We start from the raw sequence: 16224 nt of genomic DNA, 5'->3' as shown, positions 1-16224 counted from the left end.
CATCAGCCTTTTTTAAAAATCCGACGGCCGATAAGAGATCACTTTAAACTGGGTTATTTTGGCTCAAAATTCACTAAATCACGTGGCAGAAATGACCCCATCTGCAGAAACCATAGCCTAGCTTGTGCTCCATTTCTCCCTGCAGTTTCTCATTGCAGGGGATGAGCTGAGCATCATCCGTTGTGGCCCCTACAATCACTAGTGATTTAAAACTCACACAACCCCACTTAAAAAAAAACTGAAATACCCCCATAAAACAAAGATAAGTGAAAGATTAACATTTCAGTTATATTGACATTTTGGAAAGTGTTATTTACTGTAGAAAACTTTAGGGAGCTATTTATTTATTTAAGTTTTCATTGAACTTTATAAGACATGTTGCTGAGCCTGGGAGCTCCCTGCACTTTGTGTTAGAATTTCAAAACAAAGATGTCTATTGTCTAAGATTAAAAAAAAAACTTCAACATGTTGCAAATCTGAAAAGCTGTTTAATTAACATATGCTTAAAGGCATTTAAATGAAGTTAAGTGTTGGAGTTTGTACTATTCAAAATTTTGACGCCAATATTTCCTCTTTTACTGCTAATGAATATCGGCTCCAAATATCGGTTATCGGCCTCCTTGACTACTAATGATCGGTATCGGCCCTGAAAAAAACATATCGGTCTATCTCTAGTATGTAGTCACAGTATTTTATTTCAACAAAATAGTTTGTTTGGTATTAAAATAAAAGTTATCCATCGTTCCTGTCAACAGAAACAGGTTACGTTATATCAGCTCAGCAGCATCAATGTTGCATTCCTGCACTGTCTCAGCTGTGTGACCTGAACAAGAAGTCATTTTTAAATCAAATACAAAGTGCTGTGCATTACCTCCTGCCATACGCAGTGCAGTGTCCAGTGAGGGAACAACCTCTTTCTCCAGCTGACTGTGGATCCTCCCACCCAACAAAGGCCCGATGTCTGTCAGCAAACAATAGGCAGATCAGAAAACAACACTCATACATGCTAAACAAACACAGAGAGGCTAACAAACCTTAAAAACATTCAACAAAAACTGTGAACATGCTGAGAAGGCTTACTGTCGAGGTCTGATAGGACTTTGTGTTTTGCTGTTGTGTACTGGGCTGTCAGGTATTCAATTTGCTGCAAGAGAAAAAAAAAATTGTGAGTTATAAGAGTAGAAGAAGATTAAAATATGATCTTTGATGTTGGTATTTTCTTCATGGGAATCATGCATGTGTGTGTGTGTGTTAGGGCTTACTGCAGGAGTGTTGTTAGCAAATGTCTTCAAGTCTCTAATGTTTGTGTTGATGAACCGCCGAGTGTTCTTTATCTTGGTGGTGACGTTATGGTTTGCAGCATAGGCGATGAGTACTCCAAGACTGAAACACACACAGACAAGCACATGAATACACACAGAAACACACAGCCATCCATACATTCAGGATCCATGAAGCAAAGTAAGTCACACAATGTGCAGCAACCACCAGCAGAGGGCAGTATTGCTACATCAAGCTGCATTTCTGCTGAATGTGCTGCAGAAACGACCTGGTGATGATTCATAAAGAGGTGTAGCAAGTTTGAAAAGTCTGAAGTCTTATTCAGTTGAAAGAGTCAGGTTGTTTACTTTTGTCTCTGTCTTATGAAGATTATAACAAAAATCAGGCACAGGATTTGACACCACTGGCCCTTAGAGAACTTAAACAAACCTTTAACTCGGTTTTATGACCTTCCAGGTTTGATCTACTGTTCATGCTGTTGTTTGCATGAAATGAAAAAGCTAAAGTGGACTTGTCGTTGCTGCAATCAATGAAATTTTAGATATTGTATGATCAATGGTGTGCAGGATTATTAAGTTTCTTCATAGTCAAGACTTTCTGATGTGCAAAAACTAGGGTTTTGTCTGCTCAGGGAAGAGTTTGAAAGATTTGGAAACCTCTGAACCAGAGTCAATAAAAGAGCTCACAACTTTTGAGCTTTTCTAAGGAAATACACCTTCTGCCTCCTTTGTGACCTGTGAATATTAAAAAAATAAAGTTTGTCATATCCTGTGTTTCATCAAATATTGAAGTTTTTTTTTCTTGAATTTGAAAAAAGGTGATAACCCTAATTCTTTTTTTTTTTTTCAAAGTAATATTTTTTGGCCTTTTTGCCTTTATTTTATAGGACAACTGAAGAGAGACAGGAAATGTGGGGAGCAGAGAGTGGGTGAGGACATGCAGGAAATGGTCGACCGGCCGGAAATCGAACCGGTGACCCCCTGCGACGACGACTGTAGCCTCTGTATGTGGGCGCTTAGACCGCTAGACCACCAGCGCCCCATTAACCCTAATTTTTAAGACCATTCACAGGTTATCATCAATATTTAATCAATAAGGGAGAAAAAAACATTCTTCTGTTTGAAAGTTCATGAAGAATAACAATAATAGACCCTGAACAGATTATACCTCCCTGTCTCCTGCCACAGAGGGCATAATGTATGCATTTTGCGTGTGTGTGTGTTTCTATACGAGATGAGCAAGCATGTGTGCGCTGTGAAAGCACTCATTCAAAGCTCAGGCCTCTCAGAGTCAGCCAAGTGGTATCAGTATCACTTAACTGTCCAGCTCTGTGTAGATTGTATTTCTCAGACGGTGCACCTGTCTCCCCTAAAGCAAGTAAACTGTATGTTCTACAAGTTTGCGAGACTGCAGAATGGACCCCAACTCTGCACAAGGCTTTATATTTGGTATAAAACAAGTGTATAATAAGTCAATTTGAGCAGGTCGTGCTGGGTTCAAAATGTTAAAGACATTTAATCACTGGTTGCTTCAGGGTCACTGATTTTAAGTTTACAGAGTATGCCTTCTTATCAGTTTAATTCATAAAAATACTTCCATGTTAGTTACCAGATCTTCATTACTAACTAACAAGGACACAGTATACATTTTATTATCATGTTGTTTTTTTAATCTATTTTTGCTTTTGTTTATTTTCATGATCACTATATTGTTGCTATTTTATTTGTCAATTATTATTATTATTATTATTATTATTATTATTATTATTATTATTATTAGTATTAGTATTACTATCATTATTATTATTATTATTTATTTATTTTTCAAATTATTATTATTTATTCATTTTTTGTTTGCTGACTGAAGCAGATACACAATTGTTTTCTATTTTGTGCGTTTATGAATATCTGTAAACGTATGAAAGTTGTAAAAAGATGAAAAAAGCAATAAAATTGTAAATAAAAAAAAATTTAAAAAACAACTTCCATGTTGAGGTATAAATTACATCTCATCTTCAGGATCCAGTGCAGTAAATCCTAAATCTTTGCAGGAGTAAGACCCCTACAGCGCGTCAGACTTTCCAAAACCAGGATGCACACAGCCAACATACTCACACTCATCAAATGTTCTTTTCTCTCATTCAAAAAAAAACCAAACACAAGACACCAAAAGCTGAGAGGACGATGATGACTCACATGATGAAGATGGTGGTGGCTATGAGTGATGCAGTGTAGAAACCTCTCTGACAGTCTGCATTCTTCCTCTGTCTCTGGTGCATTTCACCTCCACAGTTCTCACAGCACCGACACACACAGAAACACAGGCCTATGATGGGAAGCAGGACCACAAAGAGAACGCCAATGCCCCCACAGATGAGGAACCCGGACTCATAGTAGATCCACTGCAGGAGGACAGGATTCATACAATCATCATTTCCACTTATGTAGTTACTTTTTATACAATGTAGTGTGACGTTATTTTAAATTTGAGGAAACTGTTTTAAAAAGTTTACCTGCAGCAGCAACACCACGTTGTCTGGCTGTGATAGGACAAGTGCACATGCAGACACACAAGGCAGAAGCAAGGGGACAACAAAGACAGAAAGAAACGTCAGTGTTACATTCAAGAGACTGAAAAGTGGGAGAATTCAGATTTCAAAGTAGATCACATCACTCCAGTTCTCAGGTCCCTACACTGGCTTCCTGTCTGTCAGAGAATAGACTTTAAAATCCTGCTGATGGTTTATAAAGCACTGAATGGTTTAGGCACAAAATACATTGCTGATCTGCTGCTACTGTATGAACCATCTTGACCTCTGAGGTCATCAGGTACTGGTCTGCTTTCAGTCCCTAGAGTCAGAACGAAACATGGTGAAGCAGCATTTAGTCATTATGCACCACATATCTGGAACACACTCCCTGAAAGCTGTAAGTCCGCTCCAACTCTCACCTCTTTCAAATCAAAGATAAAGACTCTTTTATTTGCCACTGCCTTCCTATCTTAGCTTATTTTAACTCACTTTAAATGCAAATCTTAACTTTATTTTTAACACATTTCTAATTTTCCTTTTCTTTCCTGTTTTATTATATTTGTCATTTTAATTATGTTCTTTTATGCTTGTCTGAATGTTTCCAATGCTTTTAATGTTTTAATGTAAAGCACACTGAGTTGCCCTCCTGTATGAAATGCACTATACAAATAAAGTTGCCTTGCCTTGCCTTCAAAAGAGGGATATGAAGGCAACCTGAGGAGTAAATGTATTCCCAAACATCCTTATAACATTACTTATAACACTTCAATTTCCCCCGTTGTGGGACGAGTAAAGGAATCTGTTATCTCTTATCTTATCTTAACTTGTGAGATCAAAGAATTTGGTAGCAGATGATGCAAAATTTTAATTGTTTTATGATTGCCTTTCAAGAAGCATACTCCAAAGCCTTACAGTGACATTGAAAACATTTCTATACTGATGCGAGCATTTCACATTTTGCAAGAGAATCAGAATCCATCTCTTCAGTTAGGGAGTTGCTTCAGGTCGGCTTCATGTGTAATAGCAGAGCATGGATATTAAATATCAAATAATCAAAGAAAATATCATTTATAGAGCTACATGCATTCAAACTGTGTAATAACAACTCATGAATGTATCCCTAAATGAGATATTAAATGAGTAGATTACAATATACAGCAAGTTACATTCGAAATGTATGAAACGTACCTTTCTCCATTCTTCTATTTTAATTCCTCCCATGTTTTGTTGTATAACTTTTACAATCAGATCTGAAAGAAAAAGGGAACAGATACAGTCATCAAGTCTTTCAGTGTGCCAAAAAAAAAGTCCAGTACAATTGTAATCCCTCTTACAGTGGTGTTTTACATGCAGAGTACAGCTTGTCGGGGACTCATCTGCCAATTCCCCACACGATCAAATAAACTTCCTGCATGATGTTACACAAGCTGCTACAATGGAGCACAAAAATCAACTTATCTATTTCAGTGGCACACAAACAATTTATGTTTAGTGATTTTATTAATTTCCGAGGGGAGCACTATAAATATATTTTTCCTTTTCGGTCCAGCAGCTGTGCGTTTTGCAGAAACTGTTTAAAGCGAGTAGTTTGCCAGCGAGGACACAGCTCAGTCCAGCTGTCTGTGTTTATATGGGTCAGCCAACACTAAGCCTACCTGGTTGCTGATCCACCCGCACTGTTGACTTCCTAAGCAGGTAAACAAAAGTTCTTACACACACAACACTTCCATAGGAGACAAGAACGCAAACCCATGCGTGCAACATATGCATGCATGTTTCACCACATATTGAGCGAATACAAATGATTCTAGGAAAAAAGGAAGGGTCATTTAAAAACTAACAAAAACAAAAATTTTGTGGTGTAAACTTAAGTATATTTAATTAAGTACTTGTTATAAATACCTTTGCTTCACTACATTTCAAAGTGAAATTCTGTAGTTTCTCTGCAAGAAATTTCACAGCTTAAGTTGACAGTTATTTTTTACAGCTTTTTGTTCTATGAAAATATTTGCTCATTTTAAATTTGATGCCAGCAGTATGTTTTAAAAAGGTTGGGACAGGGGTATGTTTCTCATTGTGTTGCATCACCTCTTCTTCTAACAACACCCTATCAACGTTTGGGAAATCAGGAGACCAACTGCAAGAAATGTGCATTGTCTTGCTGAGATACAGTCGTATGACAAAGTTTGGGTACCCCTCTGAGGCTGCATAATAATTTACTCTGTCTTCACAGAAAATGATCAAAGTGGCATGTCATTCATTTTCTATTAAAAGCTAAGTACTGGGGTGTTTTCCAGACAAAAACTTTAAGTGTAGCAATACTAAATTGTATGAAATTAAATCAGATGTCATTGGCTGTCCATGCTCGGAAATCATCAACTAACTTAACTTCTGGACCAGAATCCAGACACTCATTACAGGCCTTAGGAAGCTTCTAGTGGCTGTTATTTTTGCAAAAGGAGGCTCTACTAAATATTGATGTGATTTTTCAGTGTGCCCAAATGTATGCACTTGTCTAATTTTGCTTTCATGCATATTGCACATTTACCGTTAATCCAAAAAACATAATTTCACCACTGAAATGTTATTGTGTCCACCAGTTATTTGATAGATCGAAATGAAGTTGCTGATAAAAACACCCAATGATTTATAAATGAAAATAATGGAAATTGTCAGGGGTGCGCAAACTTTTTCCTACAAATGTATGTAAGGTCTTCCCTAAAAAAGGCATTGTGTGGATGGCAGCATATGATGCCCCTATATTGTTCAGCATTAATGGTGCCTTCCCAGATGTGTAATCTAGAACTACTGCCACAGGTACTTATGCATCCCCATACCATCTTGGATGCTGGCTTTTGAACTTTGCGCTAATAACAAGCCAAGTGGTCCCTATCTTCTTTGAAGCGGAGGACCCGGCCATCCATGATTCCCAAATGAACATGTCAAAATTTGATTTCTCAAACCACAAAAAAATATCCACCTGCTTCAGTCCATCTTAAATGGGCTCAGGCTCAGCCTCTTCTCCCTGTTATAAAAAGTGGCTAAATGATATGATTTCCTGTTTGTATCTTGAGGAAATCCGATACATAAATGTCAAACACCCATTATAAGTTTCTTAAGATCTGGGGACCCTTTGTGGAGTTTATCGAGAAGGAGAGAAGTCAGACTGGGAACCAGCTATGACAGTATACTGTAGATGCACAGCATTACAACTTGGTTGCATCCGAAATTATGTTGTGTTGTGATATCCGCTGATCCCTGCTCTTTTTGCCTCGCCTTGGACCCTTTGTAACGTTACAAGGACTTTCTGTGGACTCTACTTCTGACCATGTATTTATTTGTGGACAATACATCAATGTATGGACTGACAAAGTAGCACAGCTCATCTCTTTTTCTGGCAGTGTGTTTTGTTTTGTTTTGTGTTGTTTATTTATTTATTTATTTTTGTTTGTTTGTTTTTGCTTTTTGTGCATGTATGTCTTTATATGTATGTTGTTATAAATGTATAAAAAATGTTTATAAATAAAATCTTTAAAAAAAAAAATGGGCTCAGGCTCAGAGAAGTTGGCTGTTTTCTTGGATCATGTTTACATTTATTTTCCGCCTTGCATCGTACAGTTTTATCCTGCACTTGTGGATGCAGCAACAAACTGTGTTCACAGACAATGGATTCTGAGCCCATGCAGTGGTTACCACTACAGAGTCATGTATGTTGTTAATGCAATGCTGCTTGAGGGCCTGAAGATCACGGCAATCCAGTCTTGGTATCAGCCTTGTCACTTTTGTTTAGACTTCTCCAGATTTTCTCAATCTTTTAATGATATTCTGTACTGTAGATGATGAGATCCCCAAATTCTTTACAATGATAGGCTGAGGAACACTTCTTCTTTATTTATTTAACCAGGTAAGAGACTCATTGAGATTTAAAACCTCTTTTTCAAGAGTGACCTGGCCAAGACGGCAGCACAAAATAGGTTACAACATACAAGCACACAAAACAACACAAATAGAATACGGTCACAGTTTCACATGTTTCACACTGAGTCTCTCTCAGAGGGGTGAACCTCTTCTTAGCTTTCCTTCTGAGTGACTCAGCCTCCCTGGAGTGACCTTTTTATACCCAGTCATGTTACTAACCAGTTAAAAATGAATGTAATAAATTATTGTAATTAATTTCTCCAGTTGTTGGTTGTTTTTTAAATTGCACAACTTTTTCAGTGTTTGGTCGTCCCTGTCCCATTTTTTTAGAAACGTGTTGCAAATACAAAGTGAGCATATATTTTTCATAGAACAAAAAACATTTTCATTTGAATCATTTGATTTGTTTTTAAATGACTTCAAAACATCAAAATGTGTTTTTATCAACATTTTACACAGTCCCTCAACTTTTGTAGAATTTGGGTTGTAATTTAACTATAAATCAAATTTGACTTTTAACTCTGTATTAGTATAATTTGGTATTGCCACTTTTATGAAATCAAAACATCTGTACCTCCTCTTTCACCACTGCCACAAATGAAGAGTTACTATAAACATTGAGCAGGACTTGCTTAAAGCTGCAGAAAACAATCACGGTTTATATTTCAAAGTTTGTTAACTGGTTGTCAAATTTCTCTTAATAAACCTGAAATATTGAGGCAGTGATGCAGGGGAACACATGCTGCACGTTTCATCTAATTCAGAAAATGATGACATCAGAGCAAGTCTTCTTAAGTTGGTACAGCAGGTGCCACTGCCAAGCAGATGGAGGCAAGTTTAGCGTGTAAATGCTCACACTGCTGACACAAACACATTCAGAGGTAAGCACATGTTTGCAAACACACCTACACCTACACACACACACACACACACACACACACACACACACACACACACACACACACACACGTTAACATACGGCGTATTTTTTGCCTTCTGTTCACATCTCTGGTTGTTGAAAGGGAACATGTAGTTTAAAGGAGCCATAAGCAGATCTTTAAATGATGTCCTTCTCTTACTGCCTCGACACTGTACACTTGTTTTGTGATGCATTCAGTTTTTTGATTATTTTCATCACCAATCAATCTGTAGTTTTTCCTGATTAATCTTTGTATTTCAATAAGTGTGAAAAAAAAGGTTTTAAAAAATCCCATTTAGCTCCACATCCGGCAACATCCGGCTTTTGGGGGGCAGGGCCTGCAATGCTGAGTGTCTGATTGGTAGATTAACCGCAGTGTTTTTATTCCGCCTGCCTTCCACAATAACATCACACACGTCTGTGATTCACTTGATTTCTCTTTCTTTAATTTGTTCTACCTTTTTTGTATGTGTGTGTACATTTCAAAAGAGGAAGCTGTGATTCTCTTGATTTAGCAGCTTGTAATAGTAGTCTTCTCTCAGCCCACCGCGAATGCGTCTCTCCCGGTGTTACGGTTTTAAAAGTGACCCTGTAAACTGGAGACCTTCAGCTGAATATGTCAGTGTTTGTGGAGTTTACACAGCTGTTGAAACACAGAGGGAGTTCCTGGGAATGCAAACTAGTTTAGTTTGTATTAAGATTTCAAAATATCCTCATCAGATATTTAATGATCGTCTAAAGACGTTTATGAGGGATGCATCCAGCTGAAAGTCGGCAGTTAAAAGGGTCACGGTCTAAACCAAAACACCAGCAATCTCTGCCACAGCATTTTGAGTTCAAAGGGATTTAAAAGCTGTGTTGAAACGTCTTTGCTACTTGCGCTTATCTCCACTCACGTGTTGATTCAGGGAATCCATCTGTGATGAAATATAGCACCATCTAAAACAGCGCCAGCTGAGTCTGAGTCTTCATGCTAACAGGCTAACTGTTGTGTTGCTCATAATGATACCTGCCTGTCCGTCTGCTTCTATGGTGTCATCTGTGATGAATGGCATTCGTCTTTATTTACTGCCCTCTACTGGTCTGGTGGTGTAGTGCATTTACCTTTTTTTCCCCCCTCCATACGTCACTGGCCTTATTTGCAAAATCTACCCAGGACTTCAGCCTAGTTCTGGGGACTAAAAGACCCCGGAACTCTTGGTTGAAATGCACCTTTAGAGATGCCAAAACCACTGAGTGTTCAGCATTCAAATGAAATGCGGTGACAGAACACAGTATAAGGTAGTTCATTTTTTTTTTAATTATTGGTTGTAGAATATCTCAGAATATATAACAATAAATGCTAACATCTCTGTTTCCTGATTTGTGAAAGTAAAAATGTCTCCCAATCCAGTAAAAGCAGACTTTGGATATCCCTTGTGACCATATGGATAATCCTCTCAACACTATCTTCTCCTCCTGCTGGGGGGTCAGCTGCCTTATCTTTTCACAGCTGTCCCCTGTTTATGAAACGTGTTTACCTGGAGGAGACCCCAGACTGTCAGGTGGGGCGAAGACATGTGTATTTGTCTTCTCTACAGATGCCGCAAATGAGCACATGTATGTTGGGGAGATTCCACCTGCTGTTGCTCAGCTACTTAGTTAGCATTAGCCACCGAGGGGCAGTTAAGCTTAGACAGCTTAGTTCAGTAACCCACTGTAAGAGTTCGCTACTGCAAACGAAAGGAAGGGGGGATAAACAACCGCCAGGATGAGGCCTGAAAGGATGAAGAGACCATTGCCTAACCTGAACTCGTGTCTGCAGAGGAAATATGAATATTCTTATCTATAGGGAAGAGCTACCTTGATACTCTTGAAGAGTTGTAGTGAATAATCAGTTCATGTTTTTGTTTCTTGGCTGTTTCATGTTCAAAAGAGAGACCCCAGTTTGAAGTAATAATGTTGAACTTAATTTAATAAAGAGAATTAAACATTACGTTGAGCCTGAAAATGTCAACATCAAACCATGCTGATAGTTCGCTGTTAAGATGTTTAAATCAGAACGTACAGCCCTCTTACTGTCATGTGTAAATATAGGCTGGCACAATCCTAATTGCTGACCTCCTCTGAGAGATTACGAGGTGTGAACATTACCTTACACAACACAATTCATGTATCATATCTTCTTTGGAATTCATGAGTCCTTCCTGTTTTCTTTTTTTCAAGATAACATTTCAAAACACATTGGATTGGACTCTAGTGGTTGTCATTGTACGATGTGTTCTTGTTTGTCTGTAAAAATATTAAACTGGGTAACATGTGATTTTTGATTGATGTATACAGCAGAAAAACCTAATAAAATAGATTTTATTTAAAAAATAAATATTATTATTATTATTATTATTAATAATAACAATAATATAAATGTATCATTATACTGTGTCAGTCAGTGTCTCAAGCTTTTTCAGTAGATCAGAATTTTACACCTTGAATGGAGGAAGTAAGTCAAATCAAATTCACTCCATTGAAAAAAAACAGGATTCAGATAACATTCGGTCAGTGATTTAAAATAAATGAGCATTAAAAGAAAAAAGTGTGGGGTTACTGCAAACTATATTAACAGACTACACATGTTTATGAGCAGTCCATTTCGAGTAATTTATATATCTGGTAATGTTTCTAAACAAAATTAAATACGCCTGCTGCAAATCATTCAGTATCTTTTTTAGGACCTGAAGAGGTGGAACTTTCTATTTTGTTGTAGAGACGAGAACAACCCAGGATGGAAAATTAGTACTGGACCAGAGAATACATTCTATCATCTCTCCTTTATCTGTCAATCATTTTTTCCCCCTGTTTTGATTCATTATGTGGCACCTATTTGGCATCCCAGACACTGCTTTAAAGCTTTCATGAGATAGCATATGACATCAGCTTGATTATACAGTTTTACACCAAGTTTCAAATAAGGATGATTGTGGCCACAGTATCGTTAGAAAGCGATGTTGTGAGCTGAGTTTAGAAGGTTCTGTGACATACAGTACATCATGTCAGGTTTGTCAGAGCACAATTATGGAGCACTTTAAATAAGACTGTGCAGTATGTTTAACTCAGTGTTGCACAACAAGCCTCTTAAATGCCACAGTTTGCATATGAATGGGATGAGGGGCTAAAGAAAGTTACTCAGTCTACCGGGAGGGAGAGGAAAAAACAACTAAGAGGATTATGTGGAATATCTTTTTTCCCCCGCTTGCAACAGACATGTCAGTCACTACACTTTCCACAGGACATTATATTTCAAGACGAGATAAAGAGGGACAGAGACTGCAACTATTGTACTCACAGTGTTACATTTACAGAGTATTAGAAAAACAGTGAGGTAGACAGTTGACTTACAGTATTAGAGAAGAAGGATGCAGAGGTTTTTTTGTAGTTTGTTCTTAAAATGTGAATGAAATCATAAAAAAATGTCAATTGAGTCACTAAAATGTTCAAAAGTAAAACAAGTAAACACTGTCCAGTCTACAAAAACAAAAGCGTTTTTATAATTCATACTGAAGTGTGAGACGTGCAGCTGCAGCATAGGATGCAGATGTGTGACACAGCAGCTTATTGCTCTTTATTTGGTTGTTTATTTGTGCAGATTTAAAGCATCAATGCACAAAGAGAAACTTTTAGGGGGCAGTAATTCCTCCCTGTCTTTAACATCCTCATCAGACATCCAATTTGTCTCTCTCTTGAGTGTGATCTTATTTAAACTGTGTGTTTACCGATAAACAACTTGCCTACTACCAATCACAGTAATTAAGGCGCCAGACAAAACCAGGACTATGACCCACTTTCAGTTCATGGTGGTGTGTGTGTGTTTGTGCATGACTGGATGTGCTTGCACATATGTGTGTGTGTGGGGGGGTGTGTGACAATGCCATCTGTAGCAGTTGTAGCTTTGCAGTGTTAGCATTAGCCCTGTGGTTGCTAATCCTCTAATCTAGCCTGTGTGTAACGGGATAAGACACTGCCTCCTCCTCATGGTGAAAGAGTCCAAAAAGCATTGTAAAAGAAACCTTCACACAGATTTAAGATGGACGAGTGATTAAGGCGAAGGAAGAGCCAGAGACGCTCGTGAACCAAAGATGAACCCGTGGCTGCTGTTTTAATTTACCCCACTTTTTAGGTATCAAGAAGACCAAATTTAAATTTATAATTTATTGATATATGACATACATGGATTTTTATTACATCTATAGCCATCAGAAACACCTTTGCCACCTTAAAAAACAAACATTTAATTAATTCACACTATGGTCCAGATTATTTAATAGCTAACTATGATGAGACTAATAAACTTCAGCAATCCACCTGATCACCTAAGACCAATCAATCGACTTGTGTACCTGCGTGATCCTTCAAACTACGTTTCTCCACCTTAAGGTGAACCTAGCCTTTGCCCTGACCACCATCACCTCTGCCACAGCTAATTATAACCTTACTAAAGCCCCCAACCTCAACTTCATTCAACCTCAGGCAACACCAGAGCAGCCAGCGTGTTGTGTGAAAGTGTGCTGACAATGAAGAGCTTGTACTGCACTGAAGCATCTAACTTGGCTACAATAGGTAGTTAAACTATCCTTTCTAATAAAAACATTATGGAAGTAACTTTTATCTAACTAGAAAATTATAATTATTCTGCAATGCTTCCACTTTATGCTTGCCCAGAAGTCCCTCTGTAGATTTCATGTAAAGTACAAAGTGTTAATCTCAAGATTTTAGTCACACAACTGTCTGTTAATCATAGTTGAGTCAATGGCACAGGTTGAAGCCTTTTGATGCCAAACACTTGGTTGTTGTGTCGCTCTCTTGCCCAAAATCTCAAGCGAGCACAGTAAGCAAACCTACAGTGGCAGTTCTGCCAAGGAGGGTTAGCTGAGCCAACTCAACAGAGTTGTACTTTACCTCACCTGTGTGTGAGATGGCATCAGACTTTTTTTGTGTGTGTGCTAACTTTTGGAGAGTCATTATGCATCCAAAGAATAAACAGGATTACTCAAACAAACAAACAAACAAATTAAAATGTTGATGATGTCAAATCCAAAAACACCTCTGCAATTATCTATTTCTGTTGTTGGTGCAGCAAAGAGAACAAAACTGTAGTAAAGTTCAGAAAGTTTGGCATGAAATAGAGCATTTGTTGTCTGAGGTTTTGGAAGTGGAAATTAATTTCAATATTTATATTTGCATCTTTCAAGATGTCTCACATGTAAGAGTCAGATATCCACAAAGCTTTTAAAACACTGGAAAGCTACATATCCTCCCTCACTTAAACACTGGAGTAACAAACTGCGATATTCTTTGAAATTGGAAAAATGATTTGCCTTTGAAAAGAACAACAAATTTGAAAACATATGGGGTAAAGTATTACACGCACTTACTTCCTAAGTTTTAGTGAGTGAGTAGTGCAAAATTTGATTTGTGATCAAAGATTTTCTGTTATTGAGATCTATTTTTATCTTTAATTTTTTAAAAGCTAACATTTATTTAAAGAAGAAAAATAATGAAATTATTGAGGTTGAGCTTGTCGTCGTGAGGAGTGAGTTAATGTCTGTTTAAGTCCTTTCTATTTTTATTTTATTTTTATTTATTTATTTATTTATTTATTTATTTATTTATTTATTTATTTATTATTTATTTATTTATTTATTTATTTATTTATGTTGTTGTGTTTGTGGATCTTGTTTTTGTTTGTCTGTTGTTTTGTGTTACTGTTATTTTAATGGTCCCCTGTGTTTTATTTTTTTTATTGGTTATTTGTTTTGGTGTCATGTGTATAAGGTTAAATGTGAATTAAAAAAAATTATACCAAGAACAAAACTGGGATCTTTGAGGTTCAGTGCAACAGGCATAATATACTAATTATCACAAATGCTAATTGTGTTGGTGAAAGTTGTCAGTTTGTAAAACTTTGAGGAGAATAATGTATTTATAATAAATCAATTAATAATTTGTTATACATCTATCAAAAATTAAGATATACAGTATGCTTTAAAAACAACCACAGTGATCTCTTGCATTCATTCATAATAAAATCGTACAAGGTGCTGGTGTAGCTCTATCAGTGGAGCAGGTGCCCCTTAAACAGAGGCTATAGGTCTCATGGCTCTGGTTATAGGATGGACCCAGTCCTAACAGTATTCTGTACATTTTCTTCACCCAGTTTCTGTCCCTCAGAAGTTTTCTTATCAATTAAAGGCAAAATCCCCCCCAAAAAACAATATTACAAATAAATCCCTGTCAGGTTCCTCTTATTGTGTCATATTTTACTGTTCTTTGTGGTGTTTCAGTCATGGTAAAGGACGTGGCTTAATTTAAGAAGAGTTAAACTAAAAAGTGGTTTGTTCTCTACGACTCTCTCACAATCACAAGCACAAAGTCTTTGATTGACCCTAATGCTGCAGACGTTAAGTGATTAAACATTGTTCATGACTCAGAGGGCCTGGCACTTCAGGCAGTATCATGGTTACTTGAACTTGCAAAACCTCAGGCTCTTGGGTGAAATGTGATTAACCTGAAGTGTCAATGTCCTGCTCCTTGTTCTCAGAACTCTTTGTTGAATGCCTAGCTGTGGAGATGGGTGTACATTTTCAGTGAACTCCTCCACAAACTTTTTACATTTGTTTTTGTACATTTACAGCTGTGGGCTTTTTGTAATTAAGAAATAATGTTATAATATGTTATGTTATTTTATTAAAATGTTATAGCAGCTTATTTTCATACTTTAATCACTGCTCTGCCTACATGCCTTTGTCAAACAATGTTTACACAGCGTGTGGTTGTTTAAAATGCAGCCACCAGGCTACTGACAGAATCTTCAGCATGGACGGTATCTCTCCTGAAATAACTTATCTGGCTTTTAGTCTTGATTTTTAAGCTTCTTCAAGTTAATGTACTGAGAATTGTTTTTTCCTTCTTTGTAACAATTTCAACACTCTAACTCTGTTTGTCTAGTATTGATTATGAATCCAATTCAAGCCCCTTAACAAATATACATACAGCTATTTACCAGCTGTAGGACTATACTACTATCCCTGTTTGGGCAGACTTGTGCTAAACCAACAGTCTGTATAAAATTTGGACGTAGTATCCGTGACGTCACCCGTCTGTTTTTGAAGCGCTGTTTTGAGGCCAATCGTCGTCGGCAACCATATTGCTGCTGTCGAGCGATTGTGACGCAAAGAGACGGGCTTTGGGCCTCCTAGCCAACAGCTACAGTGTTCCCATCTGTCAATCAAGTCAGCTGTGCCTCTCATTGGAAGACTCGTAATCTCAATATCTTCAAAATTGCTGCTTTAGAAAAAAAATTCACCCTACGTTCAGTGTTTGCCCATCAAGAAATGAGCTATCCAGACTACACTTGTTTTTTGAACCAGGCTGTAAACATGTTTATTTCTGCTGTAAAGATCGTCTTTTTTTGAACTGGTGTGTATGTGGTTTCCGGTACTTCCGGAGCCAGCCTCAAGCGGATCCTTGATGAACTGCAGTTTTTAGCACTTCCACATTGGACTCATATTTTTAGACCGGAGGTTGCCGCTTGGCTAAACCT

At 37.4% G+C, this 16224-nt stretch overlaps 1 protein-coding gene across 7 annotated transcripts in view; it reads right to left on the bottom strand.

Annotated features, from left to right (window-relative positions):
* prom1b (prominin 1 b) overlaps positions 1-16224 on the bottom strand; it is a 35211-nt gene that overhangs the window by 14913 nt on the left and 4074 nt on the right. For all 7 annotated transcript variants that reach the window (XM_034686841.1, XM_034686836.1, XM_034686838.1 and 4 more), the window contains exons 2-7: positions 5000-5061; positions 3794-3820; positions 3477-3682; positions 1263-1383; positions 1081-1144; positions 872-961 (exon numbers count right to left, since the gene is read on the bottom strand). In XM_034686841.1, the coding sequence (XP_034542732.1) occupies positions 872-961; positions 1081-1144; positions 1263-1383; positions 3477-3682; positions 3794-3820; positions 5000-5061 (570 nt within the window). The remainder of the gene's footprint in view (positions 1-871; positions 962-1080; positions 1145-1262; positions 1384-3476; positions 3683-3793; positions 3821-4999; positions 5062-16224) is intronic.

This window comes from Notolabrus celidotus, chromosome 7, assembly GCF_009762535.1.
Source record: "Notolabrus celidotus isolate fNotCel1 chromosome 7, fNotCel1.pri, whole genome shotgun sequence".
NCBI classification, from domain to species: domain Eukaryota; kingdom Metazoa; phylum Chordata; class Actinopteri; order Labriformes; family Labridae; genus Notolabrus; species Notolabrus celidotus.
Note: the sequence above shows the minus strand (reverse complement) of the source record. Positions and strands in the feature narration are given on the sequence as shown.